Source organism: Phymastichus coffea, unplaced genomic scaffold (assembly GCF_024137745.1).
Source record: "Phymastichus coffea isolate CEN01 unplaced genomic scaffold, Cenicafe_Pcof_1.1 PCOF00012, whole genome shotgun sequence".
Lineage (NCBI taxonomy): Eukaryota > Metazoa > Arthropoda > Insecta > Hymenoptera > Eulophidae > Phymastichus > Phymastichus coffea.
The window spans coordinates 872,292-890,312 of NW_026706823.1; the positions used below are offsets into that span (position 1 = coordinate 872,292).

The 18,021-nt window shown below is 37.6% G+C and overlaps 2 protein-coding genes across 4 annotated transcripts in view; one reads left to right on the top strand and one right to left on the bottom strand.

Annotated features, from left to right (window-relative positions):
* Positions 1 to 18,021, bottom strand: part of LOC131672505 (protein DDI1 homolog 2) — a 659,212-nt gene that overhangs the window by 634,631 nt on the left and 6,560 nt on the right. The gene's annotated exons all lie outside the window — the stretch shown is intronic.
* On the top strand, positions 16,664 to 17,584 carry LOC131672853 (uncharacterized). The gene has a single exon (XM_058950352.1). It carries the CDS (start codon positions 16,664 to 16,666, stop codon positions 17,582 to 17,584), a length of 921 nt encoding a protein of 306 aa, XP_058806335.1.

The following is an 18,021-nucleotide window of genomic DNA, read 5'->3' on the forward strand; positions in this document are numbered from 1 at the left end:
TAGTTCTCCTATTCGACTTCTAGATTTTCTCTTAAAAATAAGTTTCTTGTATACGAGTAGCTCTTTAACTATATCCTAGTAGTATTAATTATTGATTGATTTTTTTATTGTAGAATGAATTTTTTATCAATTAACAAAATAGCCAAATCGGCATTCTTACCTAGAAAAACAATGTCGCAATTAGAAAATAACTGCACCTATATAATAACGAAATTAAGATGGCTGAATACTCGTTATGGATTCAGTGTTGTAATAACTGTAAACGACGAATTTGAAATTTTTCTACCTAAGCGAGTAAGCTTAGCGTTAAAAAAAGACGAAGATATGTTGAAGAAATTATTCGAGACTATGGAGAAAAAGTAGTTGTTTATTTACCATCGAGAAGGCTCGAATTTTGAATTTAAAAATTAAGTTTGTATAATGTGTAAATACATACATAGTAAATAAATTTATATTTAAAATTTTAATTATGTCTTTAATCCTAATTTAATTATTCCTTCAATTCCTTTTTTTTGGAGAGGTTGAAGTAATTATTTATGCGTTCTTTCTGCCGAATTTCGACTTAGTGTAAAGGTCTCATAAGCAATGTTAGTAGTGGAAGCACCTCACAGGTGAGAGCGATGGTTGGGGCTCTCATCATTCCCTAACAAAAAAAAAATAAGAAAGAGAGAAGGGGGCGATTTCGGCGGCTCAAAAAGCGAAGTAGTGGGGTTATATTCTAAAATAGTGATAAGATGTTAATAGGAAGCCCATTCTGTTCGAAGTAGTGGCAAGAAGAAGAAGTAGTAGTAGAAGCTTAGCCATACCAGCTATAAGAGACAACAGGAGATCTCACTCCTCTTCTAAGCATGTATGGTTTGCGAAGAAAGTTAAAATACATCATCTTCCCTACGAAGAAAAAGATCCTAGAAAAGGTATTTGGGAGCAGATAGCACAAGATCACGAACGTTTCCAAAGACGTATTGCTGAATTGAATAAAGTTATATCACGAGTATTACTCAAGAAACGTATATTGATGATGAATCAAATGCTTGGTCCTATATTAGAAAATCATCACACTATATATATGTTAAATAAAATGGAAATCTAATTTAAAGTAGAGGGAGGCGGTTGAGGCGGCTCGAAAACCAAAGTAGTGGAGAAAGGTTTTAAAAGAGCTGTGAGCCTCGAAGAGCTTCATTCTGTCTCAAGAATCGAGTAGTAGTAGCAGCAGCAGCAACAGCAGCATCAGTACCAACAGCAGTGAGAACAGTAGTAGAAGTAGTAGTAGAAGTAGTATTAGAAGAAGAATACGTAACATTCTAGATCTCTACCTACAGCAAGATAAATTTTGAAATGTTGAATAACATTGGAATGTAGCTTTTCGATATACTTCCTGAAAAAAGTCATTATGAATTGCATGAAGATGAGAATTATCTAATAACATTCATGAGACAAGATGAATCTCGAATTATTCTTGAACTCGATTTTGAGTTCGAAATTGTTCTACTGGACCGAATGTCAAGAGCGATAATTCATCATTTGGATCATTTTATTTATCTTTCTGATAGAGTACAAAAATATACATTATTTATTCAATATCATGGATGTGATCGATTTCAATTTAATATTAAGTAAATGTATTTGTATATCTTATTATATCTCAATAAAGATTGTATTATATAAATTTATTTTCTGGAGAGGTAAATGAGTCATTAGTGTTTCTATTAAAGCAGGTTTCGACTTGTCTTAATGGACTCACTAGTGTCGAATATAAAAAATGGAAGTACCTCACAGGTAAGAGCGAAGGTTGGGGCTCTTATCCGTAAAATAAAAAAAAAACAATGTAATATTTATAAATGAAAACAACTATTTATTTAAATACAAGCTAGATACATATAAATTTATATTTGTAATTCATTATTGTATAGTCTCCTTATTTAAGAATTGTGAGTATTATAAAAGTCATGCCATTTTACAAAGACTTCATTACCCCGTCTTCTGAGAATTTTTTCTACAAGATAAATATCAGGATACATAGCTTTCTGTAGTTCTTGCTCATAAAAACCACCAACAATGGGATTTTCTTGATAATCTAGTAGGTGATATGTTACAGATTTAGTTCTCGAAATACGATGAATAGTAAAAAGTTCTGTAGGCCAATTAGGCGTATATCCTTTTTCAAAAACGTGTTTAGACTTGCTTACTCGCACTTTATTTCCTACCTGGAATTTCAGTTTTTTGAAAAGACGATGATCGTAAGAGAATCGTGTCAAGACCTGCATTTCATTTTCTTTAGTCACGTCTTTAAGCTTCATATTTATTGTGCGATGTTTTCAATTATTATAAGATTCTATTTAACTGGGGAGAAAGTCAATCCACTTATAATTTCCTTTTCAACTGAATTCTTTCCACATAACAGTTTTGAGTTTTCGATTGAAATGTTCACAGGTTTATTTTATATTTTTTCATTAGACTTTGAAAATTTGTATTTTAGACCTCTTTGCCTCTGTCCACTTGGAGATTTTTAGGAATGCGTCCCTTTTTTCATACAGACTCCATTGCATTAGTGATATCTATAGCAGTTTTCTGTTTTACTGGAACTCCCCAAGCATATTTAGAGAACGTATCTATAATAGTTAATAGATAGCGAAAACCTTTATTCTCTCTAGAATAGCTTTGCATCTAAACAAGATCAGCTTGACATGTCTCATCTATTCCGCATATATCGACTTTTCGACGAGGATATTTTCGACGTGCTGGTTTGTGTAACTTATCCATCACTCTTTGACGTTTCATTTTTTCAATCTATTTGTTATAATTGAATGAAAAATCAGACGGCGTAATCCTTATTTCTTTCTCCTTATTATTATCATTATTATGATTTGTTTGTAAATATTGAATCGCTTCTCCATACGATCGTAATTGTATTCTTATTATATTTAAAGATTTTTTAAGATTATTTATTGTAGTCGTAAGCGTATCGACGTTAGCTTCACTAGTTTTTTGCAGATTATTTATTGTAGTCGTAAACGTAGCGACGTTAGCTTCACTAGTTTTTTGCAACGTTCGTAAGTTTACAGCATCGTTACTCTCCTGAGGATCAGCTATATTAGAAATTCTTTTATTATCCACGTCGTACTGTCCGTCTTTAGTAATTTTATACCCTACACCAGGAGGACCTCGATTACCCTCCTTTTTATTCAATATACTATACGTCCAAACACATCAACACTCATTTTATTACTGAGAAATATTTAGGATTCTCTTAATATATATAGCCAGCTTCACGTAATTCTTCAATGATTGAATGAATTTCATTAATATAACTAGGATTACCAGCGGTTTGTTCGGCAATAAGCAATCTCAATCGATCAACGAGCTCGTTTGGATCATCCCAATATACATAATCAAATAATGTTCCTTTTCTTGCTATTTTATAGTTAGGAAAAAGACCTCTTCCATCAATAGTCAATTTTCGCTTCTTAGCACTACCACTTAAAGATAAATTTGGACCAATACACTTTTTGAATTTATTTACACCCTTATTGCGATATTCTCCATTTGTTTGACATCTCTTACGATGAGGGTTAGTGATTTCAAGAATTTTTATATAATTTTCAATATCCGATGAACTGATTAATTTAGAATTAGGTTCTTTACGAAAGAGAAGTTCCATTAATCCAGGCGTCTTGCTGAAAGCTTTATCATTCACAGTCACATTATCGTTTTGGAAAGAAATTGAAGAATTGCCTATGACATATGTATTTTCATGCATGCGAACGCCAAATGTCTTGTCTAAATTACTTTTCCGTTGCGGTTCATGCAATAGTCGAATATAGTTTCCTACAATCGAGTCATCCAATAGCTGTTTTTGTTGTTTTGTAGTTTCATTTGAACTAACAACGTCTAAATTTATTGCAGTTCTATCAAGTGTTGATTCACTAATCTTATTAAATTCGTCTTCATCAGCATTATCAACACCATCATCAACAGCATCAGCAATAGACATAGCGGATTCAAATGTAGAATCAAGCGGATGTAACGTAGAGTTTAAGTCATTAACAGTACTGTTGAAATATCGAGATTTATAGGGAGTGTCAGCTGTTGTTTTTGACTTGAAAACTTTATCGAACGTAATTTTCTTCTCCTTGTTCGGTTCCTGTTCAGTATTATCATTAGTTTTATCAATCGCTACCTCCAAAAGTTTCTTCAATGGATCAACCATAGGTTTAAAAGTTTCATTCAATGTATTTTTTAAATCAGCTTTGTCACGTTTTATTAGTTGATACTTACGTCTGATGGTATCACGAGCCTCAGATAATTGCTCGAGCATCTTCTTTTCTTTTCCAAAATTAGCCATGTTGACGCTTGTAATTTCTAAAGTTAAATAATCTTCATTCGTTCACACCACTATATTTATAGCAAAAGAATCGAATCCTTTACAATACCGTCCATGATTGATGGGTCTATCTCTATCAATAACTATAAATCCATGATTATCGTCAGTCCAACATTTTGAACAAATTGCTTTAAACTTCTCAAAAGTCATATCTGAGTTAACATGATCGTTGTAAATATGTTTAATATTCACGTCATCAAGTCGAAACAAAACTAGTAAATTCACATTATCTCGAATGAGATGCTTCGGTATGCGAGCGTATGATTGACAGAGATAGAAACTATCTACTTTTTTATGTCTTCCCATACAGAAGAATGCTCTCACGTTGTCCTGCTTTTCAGTGGCTATATCGTCAAAAATCATGATGGAATTTGGATTAGCTTTATCCGGTGAAACAACTGCTTCATGCTCGCTGAATGCATAATATTGTGTACCATCAATCGGTTCCAATAAATCTTTTAAAAACTTATACTTTGATTGATTGAGGGACTTTGAATAAACATAAACGTTTTGGAATCTAAGTCCATTAGTATGTGAGATTAGTGTTAGCAAAAAGTTAGTTTTCCCACAGTTACTAGGACCACAGAAAACTGCTCGTATACTGTCAGACAGTAGTTCATCATGTCTTTTTTCTCGTTTTTCCGTCTCAACCACATTATCAAAATTTATGACTTGCAACTTAATTGGTTGCTTTTTGAAGTCCATATTGTGTTCTAGTCACCGATCGAACGACGAATGAGACTACTAACTATAAAAAGACTGTTTATATATTTTTTAGTTTCATTAAGACTTTGTCTTCTTATGAGGTATAATCATTTGTCACAAAAGAAAGACTGGTGGTGCTGGCTTAGTGAATAAGATCATTAATAACTTACCATTCGAAGCTCATTTCTTGGTTATCAGTATTGCGGGCCGGGAACTAAATTGAAAAAACGACTTGCTCGTGGTGATCCTGGAAAAAGTCCGCTAGACACTGCTTGTAAAGATCACGATATTGCTTATTCTTAGAATCGAGAGAACATTGAGGCGAGAAACGAAGCCGACAAAATTCTAGCTAAACAGGCCTGGGATAGAGTGCAAGCGAAAGATAGTAGTTTTGGTGAGAAAGTTGCTGCGTTTGCTGTAGCGAATATAATGAAAGTTAAAAGCAAACTTGGTATGGGTGTTAAGATTTTAAAACGAGGAAAGACGCGAGGTAAGGGATTAAAAAATCGCCAACAACAACGACAGCGACGAAAGACACATGTAAAAAGTAAAAAATCTATCAATTGCATTGAAAGTAATTATTAACGCTGCCTCGAGAAGTTTTGTACCTAGTAATAAATCACTCTTTGTCATTCGTTCGGCTATAAAAGGCGCTAAAGTAGCTATGAAGAAGGCTGGAGGAAGAAGAAAAACAAATATACCTCGTATTCTACCAATTCCAAGTAAAGTGGGTGGAGCTCTTCCTTTTTTAATTCCATTATTTGCCGTTTTGAGCGCCACTGGAGCTTTATCTGGAGAAGCTGCTTCAATAGCAAAAGCCGTTAACAGTGCTAAGGCCGCTCAAAATTAATTGAAAGAAGCTCATAGACACAATAAAACTATGGAAACTATTGCTATTGGTAAAGGACTTTATTTGAAACCACATCGTAAAGGTTATGGTCTTCATCTGAAACCATATTCAAGTGGAAAAGGTTTAAAAAAAAAGCTTGAAGTAACTTTACCCAATCGAGCACTCACAGATCATGATATAAGAAAATATGCTAAAATACTAAAAATAGCAAATTTTCGAGGTGTTTTTATGCGTGATGCTCTACCGACCGATGGACCTCCATATCAAGAGACAGCTATTGTAAATTTAGATAATAAACAGAGACCAGGTACTCATTGGGTAGCGTATAAAAAGAAAGGTGATGAGGTTATGTATTGTGATAGTTTTGGTAATCTACAGCCGCCTATAGATCTATTTCTTTATCTCAAAGTTAATAGAATCATGTATAATTATATTAGATATCAAGATTTTAATACATCTAATTGCGGCCATCTTTGTTTCAAATTTCTTTTAAACAAACTATAGAAAAGACAACTAGTATAAAAAATACTCATTCGACGAATGACTATCATTTGATATGAATCTATCATGGAGAATACACTGACATTGAGTCTCTCGGAAACATCATCCGTACTCGAATCATTATTTTCCACCGATCGAATTGATACCAAACAAAAAATACGTTCTTGGTCTAGTTGAGCTATTAACATTTAATTCAATACCAAACATTGACGTTGGTTATAATAAATTTCACATTGAAGGTCAAGAAGCTATCACGTTACCGACTGGTAGCTACGAAATAGAAGATATTGAAAGCTTTCTCAAAGAAGCATTAGCACCTAAAGGAATATCGTTTAGCCTGAAATCAAATAATAATACTTTACGTAGTGTCATTCAGTGCAGTCAAAAAATATATTTTGAACCAGAAGATTCAATTGGATCAATTTTAGGCTTCACTAAACGCACACTCGTTGAAAACAAAACATATAGTTCTGACTTACGCGTCACTATACTCAAAGTCAACGCTTTACGTGTAGAGTGTAATATTACTACAGGCTCTTACATAAACGATCGCAAATTACATACTATATATGAAGTTTTCCCAGCAGTTCCATCTGGATATAAGATTATAGAAGTTCCCTCTCACGTCATTTACCTTCCAGTCGCTGTGAGGAGCATTGATCATTTTCAAATTCGTATAGTTGATCAAGACGGAAACCTAGTTAACTTTCGAGGAGAAGTCATCACAGTGCGAGTACATATAAAAGCTATATATTAGTAATGGGTATCATTTACAATATAAAGAGCGGCCGAGACTATATTAAAAGACAAAAATATCAAACAGCAGCCAGTCAACTACGAGCTATCAGACCGCTCACACCTCAGAACATTCAATTCCTGAAAAGCTTGAGACTAAAAGTCGTCGAAAATCGTGGAAGAAAATATTGTACATATTAATGTGTTGTATAAAACAATAACAACAACAACAATATGGAGGGAATTCTAAAGATTCATTCAGCTGTCGCTTTCGATGAGTCTATAGCTCATTATGAAGTTCATGCGCATCAGCCTTATTCATTATAATATTTCAATAATAGCGATGAAATTCATATAGCAATTCAACATCAAGATTTATCTCTGCTTCCATCGCGCAGTATGATTCATATTTGTGGTAGGTTGACCAAGTCAGACGGTACTACGCCAGTGGAGAACACTTTATTAGTCAACAACGCCCTCTGTCATTTGTTCGAGGAAATACGATATGAAATAAATGCTATTGAAATTGATAAAGTGAAAAATGTAGGCTTAACAACTCTCATGAAAAATTGGCTTTCACTCAATCCATGTCAGAGCTCTATCGCTGAAAATGCCGGATGGAATGGTGATAACAATGAAGTTTTAATATGTAATACTCCAGGTTTTTCTGATGTTACTATACCTCTTAGTATGTTGATGGGCTTTGCTGAAGATTATCGGAAAATTGTAGTCAATGTCAAGTATGAACTTACTCTCACAAGATCAAGAGATGATTTGAATGCTATTTTAAGTATTCCAGTAAGGAATCCTGATGCTTCAGAAAAATCAAAAATTACTTAAATTAAGGTTGAATGGTTGATGCCATATGTGATAGTTGCAGACAAAGAAAAAATCAAATTACTCAATCAGATTGGACGAGATCGTGCAATTACAATAAGTTATCGTACTTGGGAAATATATGAGTATCCAAAATTACCAAGTACATCAAAGCATGTTTGGAGTGTTAAGACTTCCAATCAATTGGAAAAGCCTCGCTTTGTTATTTTAGCTTTTCAAACTAAACGTAAAAGTTCAGCGAGTGATAATTCTAGTAATTTTGATCATTGTAATATTAGTAATGTGTAGTTATTCCTCAATTCACAATACTATCCGTATGGAAATCTCAATTTGAATATCAATCAAAATCAGTATGCTGTTCTCTACGATATGTATACTAATTTTCAAAACGCTTATTATGGTAAAGAAAACGAGCCGTCACTCAATAAAAAAGATTTGATTAATAAAGTGCCGCTAATAGTTATAGACTGCTCCAAATAAAATGAAACATTAAAAAGCGTGCCCAGTCGATGTTCGCCAAGAATTTGAAAATCGGAGTGAGTTTCCTGAAGATACTGCAGCCTACTGCTTAATATTACACGACCGTATTGTACAATATAACCCAATTAGTGGTGATGTTAAAAAATTAGTTTGAAATTAACAAAACATTATGTAATCAATGTATACAATGCTTTTCAATAAAAAAGAAAATAAATTATATATATTGTTGGAATTTAATAAAAACTACCTATAATCATACTATATAGTGACTATGACGCCCTATACTTTCGAATGGTGAGGTATGGTGACTATGACGCCTTCTACTTTCGAATAGTGAGGTATAGGCTTTATATAGAATAAATACGTGCCTCTACTCTCATAACGGTTTTGGGAACTAGTAGAGTTCACATTAACTTCAGCATCTGTTCAAATGGATTTCGTTATAGATTTTCAAGGCTTTCAAAGTTTAAACGAGACTTTTGTTTGTAAAGAACTCGCATATCTACCATTAAACGTAGATACTGTTCCAACTGTGTTTTTCTTCGAACCACCATATCGTTGGTTTCAATTTCCTTTCAAGTGTCGAAAAGTGAATCATTTCTTAGAAACGTGTCATCATGGTTTATTATGGAGATCCGGTCTTATTCCATATAAAAATTTAGCACGTGTACTAAACAATCATTTAAATTATTCTAGAAATATTTATGTAAAAGGATTAAAAAAGAAACAATGGTTACAAAAAATTTTACCTGAAAAGTAAGTATTTTTATTTTTTTTTGTTAGAAATTAAAATCATTATTAATTAAAAATTTTTTTCCTTTTTTAGAAAAATTTTAGAATTTGAAAGCGATATGAGATGTCCACCAATGAGCGCATTACCTTACCCATTAGAAACAATATGTACATATCATTACAATAAACCAGCTAACTTTGTATGTGCCGTTACAGATGCACAAAGATTGTTTTTATGGATAAAAGCTAGACGGAAGCAATCTGAAATGGAAGGTATTGATGAAGTTGACAATATTACATATAAAAATTCAACTCAATATTTCAATATAGCGATGTCAATACTGAAAATAAAGATTATAGACAGACTGTATTATATTCAATGTATAGTTGAATGAACAATAAATTAATAATTAAACGAAAATTCTATAAGTTTTATTAATTAATATTCGAATAAAATTAACTGTGAGATTGAAAGGTTCTCGAAATCTAATGAAATTACTATAGCGCTTGCTTAGAGAAAGAGAGAGAGAGAGAGAGAGAGAGAGAGAGAGAGAGCAGCATATAGCTTACCAAGCCCACATGCCCTACTATCGAAGGAGAGCGAGAGAGAGAGAGCAGCATCCTCACTAAACAGCGTATGCGCCTAGCAAGCTAGAGATGCTACCCCCTCTCCAAGGGCTATACGGCGCACGCTCCTAGCAAGCAGCTAGAGACGTTACCTCCTCTCCAAGGGCTATACTGTGCACGCTTCTAGCAAGCAGCTAGAGACGCTACCCCCTCTTCAAGGGCTATACGGCGTACGCACCTAGCAAGCTAAAGACGCTACCCCCCTCTCCGAGAGCCTAGACTCAGCCAGCATAAGCTTACTAAGCGTCCTATTAACGAAGGAGAGAGAGAGAGAGAGAGAGAGAGAGAGAGAGAGAGAGAGAGAGAGAGAGAGAACAGCATCCACGTTATACGACGTACGCGTCTAGCAAGCTAGAGACGCTACCCCCTCTCCGAGGGTCCACACTTAGCCAGCATAAGCTAACTAAAGAGAGTGAGAGAGAGAGAGAGAGAGAACAGCATCCACACTATATGGCGTACGCGCCTAGTAAGCTAGAGACGATACCCCCTCTCCTAGGGCTCACTCAGCCAGCATAAGCTTACTAAGCGCCCTACTATCGAAGGAGAGCGAGAGAGAGAGGTAGAGAGAGAGACCATCATATAGTTTACCAAACACCCTACCGACTTCTACAGCATCCTACCTTAACAACCTTTGTAGGTGAGTGGGGGGGGGGAGGGGCTCTGCGGAAGGGGCCCACTGGCACGCGGGAGGTGTCAAACGAAAAACAAATGTCATTTAAACACTCAACTTGGGGTCTCATCTTAAATTAAAAGGTATCACTACCGCGACACCTTCATCGGGCGGCCTCTTTGTGTCCCAGAACATACACATATCCCTTATACATTTGCTTGTGTCCCAGAACATACACATATCCCTTATACACTGGCGGCAATCGGGAGGTGTCAAACGAACATCAAATGCCCTTTAAACACTCAGCATTGGGCCCACTGGCACGCGGGTGGTGTCAAAGGTACATCAAATGTCTTTTAGACACTCAGCATGAGGTCTGACCATAAATTAAAAAGTGTCACTACCGTGACACCTTCATCGGGCGGCTCCTTTGTGTCCCAGAACATACATTGCTTATCTACTTTGTTCTACTCGGGAAATAAACCAATACGTATTTTTTTTATGTTGATATTTTCAAAATTGCATTTTTTATGACTTTTAAATTTACACTTTGATTTCTCAATATCCCGAAAAAAAAAATTCTTTGACTCCTTCGCCATTCGCTGCGAGTTCGGACTTTTTAAATGTGGTTGCGGTATTATATAAATTTGTAAGTATACTTTCTAATGCTGTTCTTAAAAATGAAAAATTCTAAAACATAAAAAAAGTTATGGCCATTAAGAATAAAAGGAAAAATACATTTTTCTTAAAAAAGCCATTTTTGCGCTGAAAAAACAAATATATTTGATAGCTTACCAGCCGTACTATAGAATCCTATAGTCAGTTATAACGATTTATTTGTTTTTGGGACAGAAAAAAAAATTGAAAATAATAAATTGTTTTTATTTGTAACTTTACGATGTTTGAATATATGTAACAAAACCAGATCTCCCAATTTATCAAATAAGTTAGTTATAAATTTTAGTAATATGATTCGAGTATCCCTGAGGAACCTGGTACAAGATTGTGACCGGCAAACTAGGGTCCCATGTCCCAACCCACCGGAACTCAGAGATGCCGAAACAACAAGACGGATTGTTGACAGATTGTTTTCGACGCATCCGATTAGAACGAACGTGACGGACGACGTGGACGCACCGGTGCCCCCTTTTTGCTGCTGAGGAACTCACCAGAGTACAGAATACGATGAAAACGAGCACCGGGACCACACGGAGTAGCGGCCGAGATTATCCGACTTCTGGCTCGTCTACGGCTGACGATACTTCTCGACCTGTACAATACGTGCTTGATAACAGAAATGTTCAGCAACCGGTAGAATGAGGCAAGGTTCGTCCTTATCCCAAAAGGTAGGAGCGATCCTGGCACGCCTTCGACCTACCGACCGTTGAGTTTACTTGACACGACTGGTAACCTCTTTGAACAATGACTAAGACCGAGATTGATGGATGCGATTCAAGCCGGAGGGGGTTTCTTAAACTTGCAGTTCGGTTTCAGGAGGGGTCGATCGACGATTGGTGCGATCCAAAAGGTGGTCGACTCCTTCCTGCAACTAGACAGACACTGCCATGCAGCGCGACCTATAGTGTTACTGGCGACGCTCAACATTAGGAATGCTTTTAACTCGGCCAGGTTAGGGGATATCTTGGAGGTGATGAAAAGCAACTTCAAGATCCCACCATATTTGGTCCGGGTTGTGGAGGATTACCTGAAAAACAGGCGGATGAAGTACGAGACGATCGAAGGGCAGGTAACGAGATAGGACACCGCTGGGGTGGCTCAGGAACCCATACTGGGACCTTATCCCAAAAAATACAAAATTAGTAACATACTCTTTAGAGAATTACCTGACTTCTGGAATGGTTTGTACGATAGCTTGCTTCGGGTTGGGATGCCACTCGGAGTGACCCTCGTCGTCTACGCTGATGACGTGGCGGTGGTCATTACGGAGAGATCCCGCGAGTTGACGCAGCTGACGTTAAACCAGACCATGAGACGAGTTTAACGATGGATAACAGACCACGGACTGCAACTCGCGACAGAAAAGACGGAACTAACGCATCTCACGAGAAGACGCATACAGACGATACTACACATGAGGGTGGAGACATACGAGATGGAGACCAAGAGGGAAGTCAAGTACCTTGGTGTAACCCTCGATACGAAGATGATCGCTGCGCGGCCTCGGACGCTCCACTGCCCCCCTCTCCTTCAAAAAGTCCCGAGACGTAATACGACGTGAAATAGCCCGAAGTGCGTTAACAATTTTTCAATTTTGGCGCCCGTAAACTGATTTTTACCGTTAGCCGGTTGTGATATAAATAAATATTGTAAACATTTCAATTATATTTTATATATTTATTTATAACTTTTATATTTTTTACATATATAAATAAAAAAATAATTAGATAATTTTTTCTTAGTTTTAATAATTAATAATTAATAAAAATTTAATAAAATTAAAATATTTGTAACTAATTAAAAGAATCAATATATTAATTATTAAAAGTTACATTGCAGTTTTTACTAATACCGGCACTTTTTACTTTTCTCGATTTTCAAGTTCGGACACGTTAGACAATCCCCTCTCACTTTTTGAAGGCGGAGACTATACTTTTCCGCAGCACGGAAAAACTTCCATGCAGAGCCCTCTACATGGAAGTTTTTCGTACTAGTCCTCCGACGTATTAAGTGCTGTCACGTAGAGGGAGCCAGGGTCCTGGGCTGCATTGACTCAATACAGCCCAGTGTCCTAGGCTGTATTGAGTCAATGCAGCCCAGGATGCCCCTCCGCTGTACTGAACAACTTTCTACGCTGAGCATGCTCTGCACGTAAAAAGCTGCTTACGGGCGCCTAAACTGAAAAAATTTATAAGTATAGTTAACATTTCATTTCGTACGAGAGAATAAACAGCTTGTAAAAGTTCTGATATAATTTGACAGTCAAACTTTATTCTTTAATTAGATACTATTTAAGATGAATATTTACTGTACAAAGCGAGTAAAATATCCGGATTTTTTAGATGTCCATACAAAAACCACATACAAAAGTAGTAACATACTCTTAAGAGGAGGCCTGCAAGGCTCGGTCGGTAGGGCGACGGACTCGCACCCGGTAGGCCCGGGTTCGATTCCCAGTTCCTGCTGATTGATACAAGCACCACTGAAAAAAGTTTCATGTGCTTTGTTCTCAAACACATTGCAAGCCTCCGTCGCTGATTAGCACTGATGAAGCATAAATAGAGCGACGTTAAAAATAAAAAAAAAAAAAAAACTCTTAAGAGAATTAGGGTACTTGGCAGTATTACTTCAATCTAAATATTCAGAAAAAAAATGTTTGGAATCAGATAGTGTTTGTTTCAACTGCTATAAACGTATATAAAAAATAGCAGCGACAAGAGAAACAGTTGAAGATAATCATACCTATATTAAAAGTGTCGCTGATAACTTTATTACAATAATAAGAGCAAACAATCATTAAATGATGCAGAATTTCTGTAGTTATATTTAGTATCATATGTAGACAGAAAAACAGATGAAATAGCTTTAACTTTTTCAGAAGCAACGAAAGTAAAATTAAGAAAGTTATACGATATGAACGATACCAAAAATACCTTTGTACAAGAAAAATTACTCGACAGTTACTGGATCGAAAATTGTAGAATAGCTCTCAAAGAGCGTTTATCTTATTTGGAAGAAATTCGTTTATTATCATTGCTACCATCATCCTACTCAAAAAATAATATATTATACCTCACACCTGAAATTACTAAGCACATACGAGAAAAAGCTTAGACAGTTGTGACTCAGAAAGAGGTTCATACTAAACCAGACATGTATGTAGGCAATCCAATAAATAAATAGCTACAAAATATTTTTTAAATAACGATTTGAATTGCTCTATTTATAGCTCAAATAAAAACGACGTCATAACTATCAAGGTCGACGATAAAAACGAAAAAAAAGTCAAACGTTACATGATTCGAACTATTAATGAAGTATACTCGCTATACCTGCAACAAAATCCACATTTGAAATTTGAAAGGTCAAAGTTTTATACTTTGAAGCCAAAGCATGTGATGACTTGTCCTATGAACAACTTGCCTTTGCATTCATTGTGTTAATTTTGATTTTTTTTAAGCGCGATAATGATATTTCGAGAGAATAGTCATGCAGATTTGGATTAGATATATTATATGCTTTAATGTGCAATAATCCCACAAATGCATGTTATTTTCAAGAATATAAAGCGTGTCCAGGAATTGAAGGCATCATGTTGTCATCACTTAAACTTCAAGGCACTGATGCATTTGAAGAAATTCGCTTCATAAAAAAACCTATTTCACTTTCTATTGCAATGGCTGGCATACTTCGCCTGATTTTTCTTTTTATTCTTTTCTTATTAATCCAAAAAATGAGCTACTCGCCTACATGTTAACCCTTATACATGGGTGCGCCTACATATCTGTTAGGGTTGCGAGCAATATAAAGGCCATAAAAATGCATCCTGTCTCTGTATTTCGATGATGAGAACAGAATCTCTGAAAAATTCCACTATTTAAGTATGAGAATAAAAATTATCGAAAGTATAAATGGCTGATTGAAATATCAAAATTTACGTAAGATTATGGCCTCTTGAGCTTTAAAAGCTCTCTTGAGAAACTTCATAGAATAAATAGTTTAAGAGTACAATAAGAATGAAGATAAATATTTTTAAATATAATTTTATAATTCAAGAATATTCATTTAAATTATAAAAATAAATACGTTCAATAGCATGAGTTAGAATATAAGTAATTTTAATAGAACTTATTATTAGAATAAACCTGAAATTATAATTAATTAGATTTAAATAATCAATTTTAATTTTTGGGCAATTTTAACTTGAAATAATTAATGGACATTAATTTATAACCTTTCAAAATAGATAAATAACTAGCAGAATTAATTTGAATGCTGAAAGATATTTAATAATAACTAATTATTTAACAGAAGCGCAATATCAAACGAGTTGTAATTGTTTGGAAGGACTGTTTAGTTTTTGTTGATCATTAAAGTACACTCCATTCAAACTTCATAAATAAAAATATAGTAGTATTATAATGGAAATTAAGAGAATTTATGCCCGGGTCGCTATCTCTTGAAAGGACTCTCAGATGGAAGCGTGGCTTGGAAGAGTAACCAAAAGAAAATTGGCCACTCTGGGCCAATTAGAAAAAAATATCCACTTTTTAGTGATTCTTTAAATGACTGTATCTTCGTTAAAAGTGATTATATAAAAAAGTTAGGAAAAACTAATTGATACTTGAAGTCTCTAGTTTTTAAATTTTAGAGTAAAAAAATTTTTCAGTCCTTGTCCTTTGCACAACTCTAACAATTATCGAGAGAAAAACTTTTTGAAAATATTTTTGGTTATTTTTTGGTTCACGGACACGTACAAAATGTTTTTATGTAAAAGATTATATGAAACAGATAGCTTGATTATTCAACTTTAATTTGGAAGGTTGTAGAATTCAATACCACGATTGGTCTAAGAGATATGTGGTGTCTCGCACGAGGCCGCTACTCACACCACTTGGTCGCCTGCGCCGCCCGCAGCGCTGACAGCCAAGCAGCGGGGAAGTAGCTGAGGGGGGCACTCAGGCGCTGGAGGGGAAACCAAGCTCATTACCGATCGGAGCAATTGCTCCTTCTTCTCTTCCTGGACGCCGAGCAGTCAAGTCTCTCGCGTCGCGATAAACTGATTACGATTGCCACGCGGCAAGTTCTCTCGCGCCACTAGAAATTGATTTATTACGATTGCCACGCGGCAAATTCGTAGTTTCGCTTTTCTCGATCAATTTTTGTAGCTCCCTTCCGTCTTGTCGAAATCTCAAATTTAGAATAAAAAGATAAACTTTGTAAATTGGCCGTTCAAGATTCTTTCCATCCTCCCGAGTCCGCATTTCAGCCGTTCTACTTGGAAAGCCAAATTGGTGACCCCGACGTGATTTCGGCAAGACTACAAAAACCGAAGAGACAATCGTTTTCGTTCAGGGACACGTAAGTACTCTCGTGAGTGCGCGACCTGAGAAGTTGTGCCTTCCCTGTGAGTGCGAAGCCGCTAAAAACGGAGAGAACGCCGGTCTCCGGGAGACGGGGATCTCTCGGTGATTTAAGGGCCGCGTCACGCGACGTGCGCCAATTGCGCCTAGAGGAGAGCCCACCGATGCCGGACTCTCCCCCGCTCAACCTCTCCAGCGGTGCGACCGCCGAGCCTGGCAACATGAGCGAAAGACCGAACCCGCCTGCCCCGGCCGGGGTTGAGCTCATTCGCCACGTGGCGATACGCACTCCACCGTTCTTGAGGGGCAATCCTGAGGCATGGTTTACCCAACTGGAGTCGGTGTTCCAATGCCACAACATCCGCTCTGACCTTCAGCGTTACCATGCCGCCGTTGCCGGGCTCGACAGCGAGACGATACAGGACTCACTTGATGTGCTCCAAAACCCGCCGAGCACAGGTGCGTACGATAATTTAAAGGAGCAGATCATTCGGCGTTACGGCGACACAGCAACCCAGCGCTTGCACAAGTTCTTCTCCGGGCTTACCATGGGGGATCGAACGCCGTCGCAGCTACTCCGGCGCATGCGCACCCTTGCTGGAGGGACCATCAACGATGATGCCATCCGCGTGCGTTGGCTGGACCTGATGCCGACTACCCTTTCCCGAATGCTTCGGATTATGCGCAACACGACGCTGGACGACCTGGCCTTGACCGCTGATGAGCTAGCCGAGACGAGTCTGGACATATGTGCCGTCCAACGGCTCGCTCCAACGCCGCCGGTGCCTACAGCGCCAGAGGCGGTGCGGTCTACGCCCGACAGCATAACGGCCGAATTAGCGGCTTTGCGAGCCACTGTGTCACAGCTTGTCATCACAACTGGTCGCATCCTGGACCGCCTCCCGGCCTCTGGTGGACGAGCGAGATCCCGCACTCGTGCCCGCTCGACTGGCGCGAGAGCTACCGGAGGAGCTGCAACATCGTCGGCCAACTCGTCGTGGTGCTATTACCATCGGCAGTACCAGGCAAATGCTGAGCGCTGCCGACCGCCATGCAGCTACCCAGCCAACCAGTCGACAAACTAGAGGCGCTGCCGCACGTTTTGGCGGTATACGGTAGCGCATCTCTACCGCCTTCCGACGTTCGCCTGCACGTCCACGAGAGCTCGCTCGGCTGTGCCATGCTTGTCGACTCCGGGTCAGTTATGACCTTACTGCCACGGCACCTTGCCGTTGGCCCCTTGACACGCGGCAGCTTGCAGCTCATCTCGGCGAACGGGACTCCAATCGCCACCTATGGTAGGCGACTGCTCACCATCACGCTGGGCCTTCAGCGTGAATTCCGGTGGCCATTCACAATCGCGGACGTGCCAGTGCCTATCCTGGGTGCGGATTTTCTTAGCCACTCCGGACTGCTGGTGGATGTGCGCCGTCGGTGCTTGTTCGACCCGAACACCGCCCAGGAGTCCACTGCACAGTTGCGGAAGGCCATCATTCACGGAGTAGCCGCCATTGCCGATACT